Source organism: Eriocheir sinensis, unplaced genomic scaffold (assembly GCF_024679095.1).
Source record: "Eriocheir sinensis breed Jianghai 21 unplaced genomic scaffold, ASM2467909v1 Scaffold461, whole genome shotgun sequence".
Lineage (NCBI taxonomy): Eukaryota > Metazoa > Arthropoda > Malacostraca > Decapoda > Varunidae > Eriocheir > Eriocheir sinensis.
In genome coordinates, this window is record NW_026111789.1 from 1 (window position 1) to 17500 (window position 17500).

Sequence of the window (17500 nt, forward strand, 5' to 3'; positions counted from 1 at the left end):
ATAATATGGAGGCTTAATATCATATTTTGGAGGCGTGTAGTGAATCTCCACAATTATCGTAACATGTAGTGACTGGCTGAGTGTGTCTTACAATTTAAAGGATATAACTTCAGCTTATCATGATACTAGATATGAACAATAGAATTAAAAGTCATAGAAGAAGTAATGGTGAATTTACAGTTTCACCCAACCAACAATTTTCTCACATGGTTCATGTTTTTCCAGTGACAGATGTAGTGAATTGCATGATTTTGTACCTCATATCCGTCACAGATGTCTACTTTTCGAGTTATGCCTCTTTTCAGGTTACGCCTATCCCCCGCCCTCAACGATCTTGGGGGACCTGTAGGAGCTCGGGGGTTTTGGGTAGGGGAGCAGGAAATTGAGTAATATGCATTTCAAATAAGGTCAAGAAGTCAACAGAATCACATTAGAACACCAGTGAAAAAGCATATATTTGTTTTTGGTTTCGGCGGCAGCAGAAGCGGCCATTGGAAGGCGAGCAATGTTGCCAATGATCCACTACATTTAGCAAAAATAGCTACAGCCACACCACGCCAAGTTACATACACCCCAAAATTGACCTCTCTTTTGGCCACTCTTTACTTCTGTCTATGTGGGAACAGCGACTAGTTGACTTTTCTTTTTCTACACACTTTTTGTTGCCCTTGAGCAGTCTCCTTTGTTGTAAGAGAAGATGGCACCACTATAAACACTTGCCTGCGCCATGATGGGCTGGGGACGATTACCATCCAGGCCCCTCAAGCAAGCCTACCGGCGCAATAGGTGTAGACGTAAAAAATAAAAAAATAAAAATTAATTAAAATAAAAAAATAATGCAGCCTATCTCCATCTCAATCATTATGACCTGGTAAGTTAACCTCTCTTCTGGACACTGCTATACTTTTTTTTACAGAGGCAGTGATTAGCAGACTTTTTTTTTTCAATTGTTTTTTTGCCCGTGAGCTGCTTCCTTCACTGTAAAAAAGGAAAAAATTATGTTAACCTCTGTTCTCCATGATGTTAACCAGTATTTGCCATCAGAAAAAATAATATATATAAATTAATGAATATCAACTCTCTCTCTCTCTCTCTCTCTCTCTCTCTCTCTCTCTCTCTCTCTCTCTTCCCTTCCCTTCCCTTCCCCTCCTGTACTGTAAAAAATAAATACAAATGAATAAATATTAACCTCAGTCTTAAATTCCAGGACTTCCCAGTACCCGAGCCTAAGCCGAGTGCGTCCTGATGCAGCGCGATGCCAACCTCCTGCTCTGCGCGAGACTGTAGGAGCAGGAAGACTGGGGACTGCAAGCTCACCTTCCACATGTGAGTACAGTGGACAACAGCATTTATTTTGACACTTATTACTATTTTACTTTCTTTTTCTTTTTTTATCCCGGTAGCAGCGACGGGCCAAATTTGTGGCTTTACCATGTAGCAGCGACGGGCCAAATTTGTGGCTTTACCGTGTAGCAGCGACGGGCCAAATTTGTGGCTTTACCATGTAGCAGCGACGGGCCAAATTTGTGGCTTTACCGTGCAGCAGCGACGGGCCAAATTTGTGGCTTTACCGTGTAGCAGCGACGGGCCAAATTTGTGGCTTTACCGTGTAGCAGCGACGGGCCAAATTTGTGGCTTTACCATGTAGCAGCGACGGGCCAAATTTGTGCCATGATATAAACCCCAAAAAATAGATGATACATAATCTGATCACAAATGCTTTGATATATATTATGAAATGGTTTGTGTGAGGGGTGATTTTTTCTCATTTTTCTCGCTTGGAGGGACCATTAACCCAGCAGCGTCGGCGGACCCATTTCTGGGCTCCCATGAGTTGGTCCGCTGAAACGGCGGACCCCATATGGGGCTCTGCTCAAAACACCTAATTCGAGATAATTGTAGGCGGTGGCGGCATAGAGCAACCCACCATGCATGCCCTGGGTCATTGTGGTGGGTGAGTGATCTTGAGGGGGGCTTATTTGTCATAGGTGGTGCTGTAAGGTCATGGCAGACTGAATTAGCTATCCATACAGTAATCACTTGTCAAATTCTCTAAAGTAGACAACAAGCAACTCTCGGCTAGATGCCACGTGTCATGAGACATTTTATTTTGTAGCAAACATCACCCAAAAAGAATAGAATTTGAGCATAAATAAATATTTTTAACGGATTTATGATTATGAGAGGAGTACTCTGATGTATGTTCCATGCTCTTTTCTTAGTCTCAAAATGCAGCGTAATGTTGCAGTTTCTCGGCCACCTCTCGGCTTTCCCACAGCTGAAGCCCACGGGTTAAGAAACATGATCCCTGCTGCTACCACCGGGTTATACTTTTCGTTTTTGCTCATCCACTATCCTCTGCAGCGTCCCGTCATTCTCTGCCAACTATACTGTATCATGTGCAAACAACCTGCCACCAGTGACTCCTCCGTACCTCCCACTTTCAGCCTTGGACCACTGGGCTCCCCCACTCTGGCTTTCATTTCTCTCATACAAGCGTTCATGTACACATTGAAAAGCCTGTCTCACGCCCACGCCAACACCAAAACTCTCCCTCAATTCACCATTCACGCATACAGAGGCACTCACATCCTCATAGAAGGATCCAATTCCCTCCAGCAAACACCTTCCCACACCATATATCCTCAGAACATCCCACAACCCCTTCCTGTCAACCCTGTCATGTGCCTTATCCAGGTCCTTGGAAGCAGCAAACAGCTTTATATCCTTCTTTAGGTATTTTCAAACTAACATTCTGTACGGCTTTGCAAAATCAATGACCTGCTCTCTTGCCCTCTCAAACACCTTAACCTTACTCTCTCCAGCTTTCACTCTCAGCTTCCTCGTCTTGCACACCCTGTCAAACTCATCCACTGTCCTCTGCAGTGTCCCCTCATTCTCTGCCAACAACAATGTATCAGACAGGCCTGCCACCAAGGACTCCTGCATACCTCTTACTTTCTGCTTCCTTCTACAGTTCATTATATTTTCCAGCTTCCCCAAAGACCCTGAGCTGCAGAAGAGATGGATTACCGTCACTGGCCGCAAGAACTGGACGCCAGGTCGCTACGGCAGGCTATGCTCTCAGCACTTTGAGGAGAAGTGTTTTGACCGCACCGGCCAGACCACCAGACTCAGGGCCGGGGCACTGCCAACCATCGGGAAATATGTCCCCAGGAACAGAAAGGTAAAGAGATAGAAAGGAGAGGAAAAGGAAATCAGGGAAAAGAAGTAAAAGGTGAAAAATATGATTGGAAAAAATATATATATAGTTTTGGTGATGGAGAGAAATGACATTAGAAAAGTGTATATATATATATATATATATATATATATATATATATATATATATATATATATATATATATATATATATATATATATATATATATATATATATATATATATATATATATATATTATATATATATATATATATATATATATATATATATATATATATATATATATATATATATATATATATATATATATATATATATATATATATATATATATATATATATATATATACATATAAGTTATCGCGATACTTTATCGCTGATAACAAAATCGGATTATCGACCATCCGCTACTTATTTAAATATATATCGGTATCTTCGTTACTTTTGTAACCAAACTAGCGATAATCGCTACTTTTTTTCCGCCTAAGAAAAAAAACGTTGTCTCCCTACTGCGCATGCGTGGCTCGATGTTGTATGAAAAAACTTCGGGGTATGAAATATCTTCGGTGATGAGATTTCATGCTTAGATCATGAAAATTAATACACTAGGTTATTTTTTTTTATGCTACTCAAAAATCAATATATCATAGAGAAAAATCATTTAACTTTGCCCCAAAAATGATTATTCACTGCCTCAAATTTGATATTCCATATTCGTTTGTGACCATGCCATGATACTGAAGGCACCCGGTGTTGTGTTATTTGGTGTCCCATCGTCAAAAGCTCGCGCTTTTGTTTACAAACACTGGTCTCTCGTGAACTGCGCATGCTCAGACCATTAAGTGTAGACCTGTTCAGTCTCACAATGCTTTTTTAACACATTAAGAATTGCTGGAAAGCTGAATCAAACATACAGTACCACCATCCTCGCTGTTTCTAGAACAACGTACACTCTGTACATATAAATACAACTCGTACAGAGTGTCGTTCTAAAAACAGTGAGGATGATAATGGTACTATGTCTGATTCAGCCTTCCAGCAACTCTTAATACAGTTTAAAAAGCTTTGTGAGATTGTACAGGTCTACGCTTGCTGGTCTGAGCATGCTCACTTCTAAGACCAGTGTTTAAACAATTTTGACGGTGGGACGCCAATAACACAACACCATTCAGGCATTTTTAGTATTACCGTCCATATATGCGTGTCAGCGTGTGGTTTTAAGGTTTTGTAAGTTTCTAAAATACAGATAATGAAAATTTGAATTCATCAATGTTGTTCTATCTGAAATATCAATATAGTATCGTTTAGCCTATCGGACTTATCGCTAGCTAGTATCGAATTGTGGATTTATATCGAATTATGGATATATATATATATATATATATATATATATATATATATATATATATATATATATATATATATATATATATATATTATATATATATATATATATATATATATATATATATATATATATATATATATATATATATATATATATATATATATATATATATATATATATATATATATATATATATATATATATATATATATATATATATATATATATATATATATATATATATATATATATATATATATATATATATATATATATATATATATATATATATATATATATATATATATATATATATATATATATTGAAGAGGCGTAAATCAAAATAATGTAACTACTGGTACTGGTACCTATTGTTGATTGTTGAGTAGCGTATAAGTGAAAAAAACGTGTAAATTAAACAATTATTTGGATTTTGGACCCCGCGTTATTTCAAAAATGCATAAACCAAACTCGCGTAAATCGAGTTACCTGTATATATATATATATACAGAAGCCCCCCACCATTCACGGCCTCACTGTTCACAGATTCACTTATACGTGGGTAGGGTATTTAAACACCCCCCAACGACGGATGGCTTCTGTTATGACACCCCACAACATGGATGAAAAAAAAAGATATGCGCTGGTCTGATCCTTACTAAGGGCTGCTTTCACAGTCACTTTTGTTTGTTTTGATCGTTCCCTATGAGCGGTGATCGCCGCTACAGTATTTCCACGTGTGTGAAAGTGGCCAATAGGGTAGTGGTGGCTGCAGAGGAAACGAGAGGTGTTCAGTGTGTGTGGCAAGGTGTGGGGCGGGGCTAACCCCGCACCCGCCACTACCCCATCGCCAGTTTCATGTGGAAATACTATAGTCGCGATTGCCACTCATTGGTAATGATCAAAACAAAGAAAAATGACTGTGAAATCAGCCCTGAATCCTAATATTTTACATTTTAGCCCCTTCAACACGAGGACGCATATACTGCGTCCTTGCGTACCCCGTACCATATCCGAGGACGCGCATACTGCATCCTGGCTCGCTTTAGCCAATACACGAGTTATTTTGTCTCTATATTTATGGTTACATCTAAATATTATCAATTAATTTATGTTTCTTTATGTGCACCATTTAATTCTGCATGTTTTCATATATAATACATGATGATTATGTTGAGTTTATGGCTGAAAACTTATTACATTCAATAGCGACATTTGAAATTTGGCGCGCGCGGCGATCCCGGATACGGCGCGGGGCGCTGTTTTGGGCCGGCCGTAGTGAAGGGGTTAAATGCTTGATACTTACTGGGACCTGCCAGAACTGGTCCTTCATCGAGACTCGAGGCTACTGCTTTGAGGAGTAAACAAACATGGTGGAGCCTGGCAGAGGGGTAACGTGTATAAAGTTTGTACCGGCATACCTCCGGGAACAGCCACAAATGGACCTTCCAAGGGCCCAGCAAACACTGAAATTAATCAATAATATACTGGATGTATATGGATATATATATACATATGAATATTAACACAAAGGGGAGAGACGAGAATTCACTAATATTTGGTGGCTGTGTGGAAGACGAGCAATGCGGCGTTCGTACCTTTCAAAGGGCCCAGCAAACACTGATGCCACGGGCTGAGCGCAGTGTTGCCAAATTATCCTACTCATCGCATTGCATTTTTTCGTAGTTTCCGACCAATAACTACCGCAAAAAACACCACTTGCCCGCCAACCACCACCATCTACGCACTCACACTCACCACAACCAACCACAGAGTGAGTGTTAAATTATTACTGTCCATATTCAATTTGTGATTTATGTGTATGTAAAACTATATAACTGCTTAGAAATGCCTGAGAAATACTTTTTTTTCATTCAATTGAGATGGTAGAACGAAACCCTATTTTCCCTATTTGATTATAGTCTCGTTATCGAATCACAGAATCTCATGAACCAAATACCCGTGAGCAATGGGGGCTTCTGTACATGTAAAGAGGGAAATAGAGAAAAAGGAAGTGAGGGAAAAGGAGATAAAGTGAAAAATGCTATTACAAAAAAATATTAATTTAGTTTTGGTGATGGAAAAAATGAAATTAGAAAATATATATATATATATATATATATATATATATATATATATATATATATATATATATATATATATATATATATATATATATATATATATATATATACAGTAATCCCTCACCATATCGCGGTTCACTTATCGCGGTCTCGCTATATCGCAGATTTTTAAATTGTATCGTATCGCAGATTTTTTGCTATATCGTGGGATTTTGCGGTTTATAGGTATTTCTATATATTTATTATTTCAAATATTTTTACGGTAAAAAAGCATTTTCTAGCCTGAAAAATTAAAACAATAAAAAAATTTGAATATATGTTGTTAAAATTACTTTGGTTTAATAGTGTAGAAAGTGTTTAACCCTTAGATTACGGCAGTCGTATATATAAGTGCGCTGCCATACGCCCCACCCGTATGGGGATCATATATATAATGATCACACTGTGCGCTCCCTACGTTTCAAATATACCGCCAGTTCTTGACTCAGAAGAATGGTGGAGGCATCTGGCATCCGTACACACTCATTCGTCTCCAGCGCGCGGCCTACCGAAGGCCACAGATCATTTTCCACTTTTGTTCGGAATACATCTGTCATGTCTCGTGACGCATCAAGCCGTTCCTCTGCTCCAGGCGGAAGTAGAGCGCAGGCAAATCAAAGTGACAGTGACTCTGATGACTGCTATGGTAGTGACATTGACAGAGGAGGGAGGAGCAAGTAGAGAGAGAGAGAGAGAGAGAGAGAGAGAGAGAGAGCAAGTGGGGTGCTTCCATGCGACACATCGCGGCCACAAGAAAATGCGCAATATTTTTGTGTCATAACTTTTTAATTATTATTAGGAGATAAGTTTTATTACACCACCATATATACAAGATGAATGTACAATTATTGCAAAGGAGAAAGACACCTTTTCCACCTCTTTTAAATGTCTAAATTTTCCCCGTGCACACCATCCAGGGAAGTATATCGCCACCCGTACTCTAAGGGTTAAGAGTACTGGAGGTCCTCGACTCACGACGGAGTTCCATTTCTAACGACATGTTGTAACCCGATTTTCAACTTTCGATTTTCCGTCACGGCCAATTGTACCGTTAGGCTTTCCCTGGTTCACTCCTCCCCAACTTCCTTTCTTTCTTCTCCCTCTCAGTCCCCAGATTTTTTTCCTTCCTTCTCACTTCTTTCTTTTTTTCCTTTCCCTCCCTCCCAGTTTTTCTCTTTAATCTCTTTCCCTCCCACTCACACCTTCTCTCTCCCTTGTACCTCACCTTTACCTGACCCTCCCTACCCCCTCTCTCTTCTTTTCCCAACCCATTTCCTCCACTCATTTCCCTTGCTTCCCCCTTTCTCACACCCTCTTATTCTTAGCCTTATCTCTCACTATCACTCCCTTCCTTTCCCCTGCCCCATTAGATTATATGAACACACACACAAAAAAAAATAAATAAATAAAAGATATCAGAAAGTTGGAAAGAATACAGTGAATTGCTACAAATATGGTCCCAGAACTCTCGAATATGATGTATGAAGACAGATTGAAGGAGATGGACGGGACAGCACCAGCATAGCTCCGCTCCTGTGTGTGTGTGTGTGTGTGTGTGTGTGTGTGCAGATTTACCTAGTTGTATTTACTTAGTTGTAACATATGGGAAAAGAGCCATATCACAACTAGGTATACACAACTACAGTACCCTCTTGAGTTTCACGCTTGCTTCATTCCAAAGGTATAGCGCAAAACTCGAGGTATTGAAAACACTGAAAAAGCGCTTATTTGTTCCGACCAGTGGAGATTTTTTTTTTTCTTTCACATGTGGGCTATGGCACCGGGAGACTATTTATCTGGGCCCATCATGGCGCAGGTGACTGTTTATAGTGGCGCCATAATGATTGGGTCATGCTGCCCCCAGAGCTCACTTTTTCTCCTCCTTTACTCCCTTGTTATCTCAAAATACTTACCTTCATCTTCCTTCCTTCATTCCTGCTTCATCTTCCTTCCTTCATTCCTGCTTCATCTTCCTTCCTTCATTCCTGCTTCATCTTCCTTCCTTCATTTCTGCTTCATCTTCCTTCCTTCATTCCTGCTTCATCTTCCTTCATTCACCCCTGCTTCATCTTCCTTCCTTCATTCCTGCTTCATCTTCCTTCATTCCTGCTTCATCTTCCTTCCTTCCTTCATTCCTGCTTCATCTTCCTTCCTTCATTCCTGCTTCATCTTCCTTCATTCATTCCTGCTTCATCTTCCTTCCTTCATTCATTCCTGCTTCATCTTCCTTCCTTCATTCCTGCTTCATCTTCCTTCCTTCATCCCTGCTTCATCTTCCTTCCTTTATCCCTGCTTCATCTTCCTTCCTTCATTCCTGCTTCATCTTCATTCCTTCATTCCTGCTTCATCTTCCTTCCTTCATCCCTGCTTCATCTTCCTTCATTCCTGCTTCATCTTCCTTCATTCCTGCTTCATCTTCCTTCATTCATTCCTGCTTCATCTTCCTTCCTTCATTCCTGCTTCATCTTCCTTCATTCATTCCTACTTCATCTTCCTTCCTTCATTCCTGCTTCATCTTCCTTCCTTCATTCCTGCTTCATCTTCCTTCCTTCATCCCTGCTTCATCTTCCTTCCTTCATTCCTGCTTCATCTTCCTTCCTTCATTCCTGCTTCATCTTCCTTCCTTCATCCCTGCTTCATCTTCCTTCCTTCATTCCTGCTTCATCTTCCTTCATTCATCCCTGCTTCATCTTCCTTCATCCCTGCTTCATCTTCCTTCCTTCATCCCTGCTTCATCTTCCTTCCTTCATTCCTGCTTCATCTTCCTTCCTTCATTCCTGCTTCATCTTCCTTCCTTCATTCCTGCTTCATCTTCCTTCATTCATCCCTGCTTCATCTTCCTTCCTTCATTCCTGCTTCATCTTCCTTCCTTCATCCCTGCTTCATCTTCCTTCATTCATTCCTGCTTCATCTTCCTTCATTCATTCCTGCTTCATCTTCATTCATTCCTGTTTCATCTTCCTTCATTCCTGCTTCATCTTCCTTCCTTCATCCCTGCTTCATCATCCTTCCTTCATTCCTGCTTCATCTTCCTTCATTCATCCCTGCTTCATCTTCCTTCATTCATCCCTGCTTCATCTTCCTTCACCCCTGCTTCATCTTCCTTCATTCCTGCTTCATCTTCCTTCATTCATCCCTGCTTCATCTTCCTTCATTCATTCCTGCTTCATCTTCCTTCCTTCATTCCTGCTTCATCTTCCTTCCTTCATTCCTGCTTCATCTTCCTTCATTCCTGCTTCATCTTCCTTCATTCCTGCTTCATCTTCCTTCATTCCTGCTTCATCTTCCTTCCTTCATTCCTGCTTCATCTTCCTTCATTCCTGCTTCATCTTCCTTCCTTCATTCCTGCTTCATCTTCCTTCATTCCTGCTTCATCTTCCTTCCTTCATTCCTGCTTCATCTTCCTTCCTTCATTCCTGCTTCATCTTCCTTCATTCATTCCTGCTTCATCTTCCTTCCTTCATTCCTGCTTCATCTTCCTTCCTTCATCCCTGCTTCATCTTCCTTCATTCATTCCTGCTTCATCTTCCTTCCTTCATTCCTGCTTCATCTTCCTTCCTTCATTCCTGCTTCATCTTCCTTCATTCCTGCTTCATCTTCCTTCCTTCATTCCTGCTTCATCTTCCTTCCTTCATTCCTGCTTCATCTTCCTTCCTTCATTCCTGCTTCATCTTCCTTCCTTCATTCCTGCTTCATCTTCCTTCCTTCATTCCTGCTTCATCTTCCTTCATCCCTGCTTCATCTTCTTTCCTTCATTCCTGCTTCATCTTCCTTCATTCATTCCTGCTTCATCTTCCTTCATTCATTCCTGCTTCATCTTCCTTCCTTCATCCCTGCTTCATCTTCCTTCCTTCATTCCTGCTTCATCTTCCTTCATTCATCCCTGCTTCATCTTCCTTCATTCATTCCTGCTTCATCTTCCTTCCTTCATTCCTGCTTCATCTTCCTTCATTCATCCCTGCTTCATCTTCCTTCCTTCATTCCTGCTTCATCTTCCTTCATTCCTGCTTCATCTTCCTTCCTTCATCCCTGCTTCATCTTCCTTCATCCCTGCTTCATCTTCCTTCCTTCATTCCTGCTTCATCTTCCTTCATTCATCCCTGCTTCATCTTCCTTCCTTCATTCCTGCTTCATCTTCCTTCATTCCTGCTTCATCTTCCTTCCTTCATTCCTGCTTCATCTTCCTTCCTTCATTCCTGCTTCATCTTCCTTCCTTCATTCCTGCTTCATCTTCCTTCATTCATTCCTGCTTCATCTTCCTTCCTTCATTCCTGCTTCATCTTCCTTCCTTCATTCCTGCTTCATCTTCCTTCATTCCTGCTTCATCTTCCTTCCTTCATTCCTGCTTCATCTTCCTTCATCCCTGCTTCATCTTCCTTCATTCATTCCTGCTTCATCTTCCTTCCTTCATTCCTGCTTCATCTTCCTTCCTTCATTCCTGCTTCATCTTCCTTCCTTCATCCCTGCTTCATCTTCCTTCCTTCATCCCTGCTTCATCTTCCTTCCTTCATTCCTGCTTCATCTTCCTTCCTTCATCCCTGCTTCATCTTCCTTCATTCATTCCTGCTTCATCTTCCTTCCTTCATCCCTGCTTCATCTTCCTTCATTCCTGCTTCATCTTCCTTCATTCATCCCTGCTTCATCTTCCTTCATTCATCCCTGCTTCATCTTCCTTCCTTCATTCCTGCTTCATCTTCCTTCCTTCATCCCTGCTTCATCTTCCTTCATTCCTGCTTCATCTTCCTTCATTCATCCCTGCTTCATCTTCCTTCATTCATCCCTGCTTCATCTTCCTTCATTCCTGCTTCATCTTCCTTCCTTCATTCCTGCTTCATATTCCTTCCTTCATCCCTGCTTCATCTTCCTTCCTTCATTCCTGCTTCATCTTCCTTCCTTCATCCCTGCTTCATCTTCTTTCCTTCATCCCTGCTTCATCTTCCTTCCTTCATTCCTGCTTCATCTTCCTTCCTTCATTCTTGCTTCATCTTCCTTCCTTCATTCCTGCTTCATCTTCCTTCCTTCATTCCTGCTTCATCTTCCTTCATCCCTGCTTCATCTTCCTTCCTTCATTCCTGCTTCATCTTCCTTCCTTCATTCCTGCTTCATCTTCCTTCATTCATTCCTGCTTCATCTTCCTTCATTCCTGCTTCATCTTCCTTCCTTCATTCCTGCTTCATCTTCCTTCCTTCATTCCTGCTTCATCTTCCTTCCTTCATTCCTGCTTCATCTTCCTTCCTTCATTCCTGCTTCATCTTCCTTCCTTCATCCCTGCTTCATCTTCCTTCCTTCATTCCTGCTTCATCTTCCTTCCTTCATCCCTGCTTCATCTTCCTTCCTTCATCCCTGCTTCATCTTCCTTCATTCATCCCTGCTTCATCTTCCTTCATTCCTGCTTCATCTTCCTTCCTTCATCCCTGCTTCATCTTCCTTCCTTCATTCCTGCTTCATCTTCCTTCATTCCTGCTTCATCTTCCTTCATTCCTGCTTCATCTTCCTTCCTTCATCCCTGCTTCATCTTCCTTCCTTCATCCCTGCTTCATCTTCCTTCCTTCATTCCTGCTTCATCTTCCTTCATTCATCCCTGCTTCATCTTCCTTCCTTCATCCCTGCTTCATCTTCCTTCATTCATCCCTGCTTCATCTTCCTTCATTCATTCCTGCTTCATCTTCCTTCCTTCATTCCTGCTTCATCTTCCTTCATTCATTCCTGCTTCATCTTCCTTCCTTCATTCCTGCTTCATCTTCCTTCATTCCTGCTTCATCTTCCTTCATTCATTCCTGCTTCATCTTCCTTCATTCATTCCTGCTTCATCTTCCTTCATTCATTCCTGCTTCATCTTCCTTCCTTCATTCCTGCTTCATCTTCCTTCATTCATTCCTGCTTCATCTTCCTTCATTCCTGCTCCATCTTCCTTCATTCCTGCTTCATCTTCCTTCATTCATTCCTGCTTCATCTTCCTTCATTCATTCCTGCTTCATCTTCCTTCCTTCATTCCTGCTTCATCTTCCTTCCTTCATTCCTGCTTCATCTTCCTTCCTTCATCCCTGCTTCATCTTCCTTCATTCATTCCTGCTTCATCTTCCTTCCTTCATTCCTGCTTCATCTTCCTTCCTTCATTCTTGCTTCATCTTCCTTCCTTCATTCCTGCTTCATCTTCCTTCCTTCATCCCTGCTTCATCTTCCTTCCTTCATTCCTGCTTCATCTTCCTTCCTTCATTCCTGCTTCATCTTCCTTCATTCATTCCTGCTTCATCTTCCTTCCTTCATTCCTGCTTCATCTTCCTTCATTCATTCCTGCTTCATCTTCTTTCATTCATTCCTGCTTCATCTTCCTTCCTTCATTCCTGCTTCATCTTCCTTCCTTCATTCCTGCTTCATCTTCCTTCATTCATTCCTGCTTCATCTTCCTTCATTCATTCCTTCCTGCTTCATCTTCCTTCCTTCATATTCATCTTCCTTCCTTCATTCCTGCTTCATCTTCCTTCATTCACTCGTCCGTCCTTCCTGCTTGTGACAGTCTCTCGTATGTTTCCAGAAGCAGCTGTTCCTGTATGGCGACCCCTGGGAGGAGATACTGAAATCCACAGCGAGCCCAGCGCCGCCAGCCAAGGTACTCGCCAGCATGTACATTGTAACCCCTCTATTGTCTTGTTCTTGTGATTATTTCTGTCATCATTTCCATCCCACATTCATATAGCAATCTAGTTTTGGTGAAGAAGAAAAAGGAGATTAAAAAAATATGTAATTCTAGTTTTGGTCAGGAAGAGAAAGGAGATGAGAGTAGAAAAATGAGGATGAGAAATGAGATTAGGCTAGAAAGACGAGATTACAGTACCCTCTCGAGTTTCGCGCTATCCGAGTTTCGGGATCCTCGAGTTTAGCGCTTAGTCTTAAATTCTTACCATTATGACCTTCGCACATTACCGCCACGAGTTTCGCGCTGCTTTGACATGTACAGGTCACATCTACCTACCGTCGGCGTCATGCATGCTGCCTTAAAAGGCGGTGTTCAACCATTGGGGCTGTGGGCAGCCACAGTTGCCTGTATTCCCAACCGGGAGCGAGTTGTTGGTTGTCCTTATAAATGGAAAACGGTTGTGAGTACGAGCGTGGGTATGTGGGTACTGAACGGCTGCATGTAAACAAACAGACAACGGCAGTGGCTGAGGAGTGAGGAGCAGTGGAAGATGGCCCACCAAGAGACTAGTAAAATGGACTGGCAGAGCTGCTTTGCTTAGTACTTGATTAACAAGATAAGAGAACACCCCGTGCTGGGGAACCACAGTCCAAAAATCTTTTTCTCTAATCTATGAAAATTGTAGATCTCCCGGTGTTGTTTTCCTCTTCTTCTTCTTCTTTTGACCTGTAATGCATGGCAGCGACGGTGAAAAATAATAGTGGAAAATAGCAAAAGGGCATAGAAAACCAAAATCAGGGAAAGAAAAGGACAGAAAAACACCTAAGTTAAGGGTGAAGTGTATAAGTGTGCACTGTTAAGTAACTAAGGGCTGCTTTCACAGTCACTGTTTGTTTTGATTGTAACCAATGGCGGTGATCGCCACCTAGTATTTCACGTGAAACTGGCCGATGGGGTGGTGGCGGCTGCAGACGAAGCAAGAAATGTTGAGAGTGTGTGGTAAGTGCGGGGCCAGGCTAACCCTGCAGCCGCCACTACCCATCGGCCAGTTTCACGTGGAAATACTATACCAGTGACCGCCGCCATTGGTAACGATCAAAACAAACAAAATGACTGAAAGCGGCCCTAAGTGCATGTTGTGAAGTATAAAAGTCTGGAGAAGGAGGACCTAAGAAGCGATACAAAGCGTTACAGGTCAAAAGAAGAAGAAGAAGGTCCACTACACTGGCCGGTGTTGTGAGAAATTAGTCATTCTGCTGTCCACCACACATGCACGCTGTGGGAATATACAGCATTAAAAGTATTAATTTGCCTGGTTTTGTTCTAGTCTGTCCGCTTGTGGTCTTTGTGAGCGCTGAGGGAAATATGGAAACAGTAAACAAGTTGAACCTCTCTGCGAGCTATTTTGCGGCGGCGGCAGTGGTTTACGTTCAATAAGCATTGAAAAGTCAATCATGATATTAGTGATTACATGATTTTCAACTGAAAGAGTCAGCAGATTATTTCATAACACAGAAAATGACCAGAAAAATATAGGTTTGTCCAACTGTCCCACGGGTGACCGCGAGCGACCTCCCTTACTTTAGCAGACGACACCACGTGGATCACAAGCGTGTATTCAGAACTGCCAGCCAGTTGTAGGGCAGCCGCCTTCAACTGGGGATTGAAAACAATCTGTTTTTACTTCCCATTTTCTGCCTATTAACAAGGTACGTATTTTGAGATAACAAGGGAGTAAAGTCGAAAAAATTGTGATAACAATTAAGGGAGTAAAGTCGGAAAAAGTCATTATTTTCCACGGGTCGGAACCAATAAGCGCTTTTACATGGATTTCAATACCTCGAGTTTCGCGATCCTCGAGTTTAGCGCCATACCTTCGGAATGAAGCAAGCGCGAAACTCGAGAGGGTACTGTAGATGAAAAAAATGAGAATAGATTTTATAGGCTTGTGGTGGGCTGAGGGGACCAGTAAGGCTGATTTTGATGAGGAAGTTTCCCTTGAAAAGATCTTACAGCCCACAGGAATGAGCCCAGTAGAGCCTCAATTTTTAATAGTGTCCCCTTGAGCTGACTTCGCACGCACAATATATATATATATATATATATATATATATATATATATATATATATATATATATATTTATATATATATCTATATATATATATATATATATATATATATAAATATACATATACATATAAATATATATATATATATATATATATATATATATATATATATATATATATATATATATATATATATATATATATATATATATATATATATATATTTTCCTAGTTATATTTACCTAGTTGTAGTTCTACAGGGCCTGGGCTTTACCCTTGTGTGGTCCCGTCTCCATATCTACATTTATCCAACTTTTCCTTAAAGCTTTGCACACTCCTCGCCAATACTACATCCTCACTTAGGCTGTTCCAAACCTCTATATTTCTTTGCGGGAAGCTATATTTCTTTGTGTCTCTCAAACATCTTCCCTTCCTCAGTTTTTTACTATGTCCTCTTGTGTTCCTGTAGGTAATTTCTTCTTTTGGTAGTAACTCCTCGTTGTCTAATTCTTCCATTTTATCAATAATTTGTAGATTTGTATTAGGTCTCCCGTTTTTCTTCTTTGTTCTAGTGTTGGTAATTCCATTTCCTTTTGTGTCTCCTCGTATGTCAATCCCTCCAGCTCTGGAACCATTTTTTTTGCCATCCTTTGTATTCTTTCTAGTTTCTTTATTTGTTTCTTCTTATGAGGAGACCACACTGCCTCTGCATATTCCAACTTTTGTCTGATCACAGTGGTAATTAACCTTTTCATCATATCCTTATCCATGTAGTGGAATGCTATTCCTATATTTCTCACCATGTTATACATATCACCGAATATCCAATTTATATGACTCTGTGGCTGTTTGTTATCTTGCATTATTACTCCCAGAACTCTCTCTTCGTGTACTTTCTTTAATATTTCTCCATCTCCCATTTTACATGTCCATTTTGGTCTTCCTTCACTTTTTCCCATTTCCATAACATGACATTTCTTCACATTGAATTTCATCTCCCATTCCATACTCCACTTCCAAATCTTGTTTAGGTCTTCTTGCAGAATTTCACAGTCTTTACTGTTTCTTATATGTCTCAGCAGCTTTGCATCGTCTGCAAACAGGCTCATATAACTGTTTACTCCCTCTGGCATGCCATTTATATATACTAGGAAAAGTGTTGGTGCCAATACCGATCCCTGAGGCATTCCACTCTCTACAATTCTCCATTCTGATTTCATGTCCTTAACCACTGTTCTCATCTCTCTTCCCCTTAGGTAGCTTTCCATCCAGTTCTTCAATTTCCCTTTCAATCCTCCTTTATTTTCTAGTTTCCATAGCAGTCTTGTATGTGGAACTTTGTCGAACGCCTTCTTCTGGTCTAGGTAGACGCAATCTACCCATCCGTCCCTTTCCTGTATTTTATGTCACTCTTGGGTAAAAGCTCAGTAAGTTTGTCACACATGAGCGCCCTTCTCTAAATCCATACTGTTTACTTGTGATTAAATTTTGCTCCTCTAGAAATTGCATCCATTGTTTCTTTATCACTTTCTCACATATTTTACATACTACACTGGTCAATGATACAGGTCTGTAGTTCAGGGGGTTTTCCTTCCTTCCACTGTTGTATATGGGGACCACTTCAGCCCTCCGCCACTCCTTAGGCACTGCACCAGTTGTTATTGAGCATTAAATGATATCATATACCGGTCCAACCAACTCATTTCTGCATTCTTTCAATACATACCCTGAGACTCATCCGGTCCTAGAGCCTTCCTCTTTTCTGGCTCCCCCAACAACTTGTATATCTCCTCTTTATTTACTGTAACTTCTTCCATATGAACATTTATCTTGTTTTCTTGTGGCTCATTAAATATTGATTCTTTAGTAAAAACTTGCTGGAACTTTTTTGTTCAGTAACTCCGCCATGTCTTTAGGATCATTGATTGTCACATTCCCGTCGCTCAGTCTTTCAATTGTTTCTCTTGGTTTAATCTTGCCATCTATGAATCTATAAAATAGTTAAGGTTGTTCCTTGCACTTTTCCACAATATCCTTTTTATATCCCTTTTCTTCTTCCTTCCATATTTTCACGTATTCATTTCTCGCTACCTTAAAATCTTCTTTATTCCTTTGGTTTTTATTTCTTTTTAATCTT

At 40.6% G+C, this 17500-nt stretch overlaps 1 protein-coding gene across 2 annotated transcripts in view; it reads left to right on the forward strand.

Annotated features, from left to right (window-relative positions):
* Positions 1-1157: 1157 nt before the first annotated feature.
* LOC126992431 (golgin subfamily A member 6-like protein 7) overlaps positions 1158-17500 on the forward strand; it is a 27248-nt gene continuing 10905 nt past the window's right edge. The window contains exons 1-3 of one of the 2 annotated variants that reach the window (XM_050851170.1): positions 1158-1326; positions 2995-3187; positions 13195-13266. In XM_050851170.1, the coding sequence (XP_050707127.1) occupies positions 1256-1326; positions 2995-3187; positions 13195-13266 (336 nt within the window). In that variant the 5' untranslated portion in view covers positions 1158-1255. Of the gene's footprint in view, positions 1327-2994; positions 3188-13191; positions 13267-17500 lie in introns of both variants that reach the window. The other variant, XM_050851169.1, reaches the window with a different exon arrangement.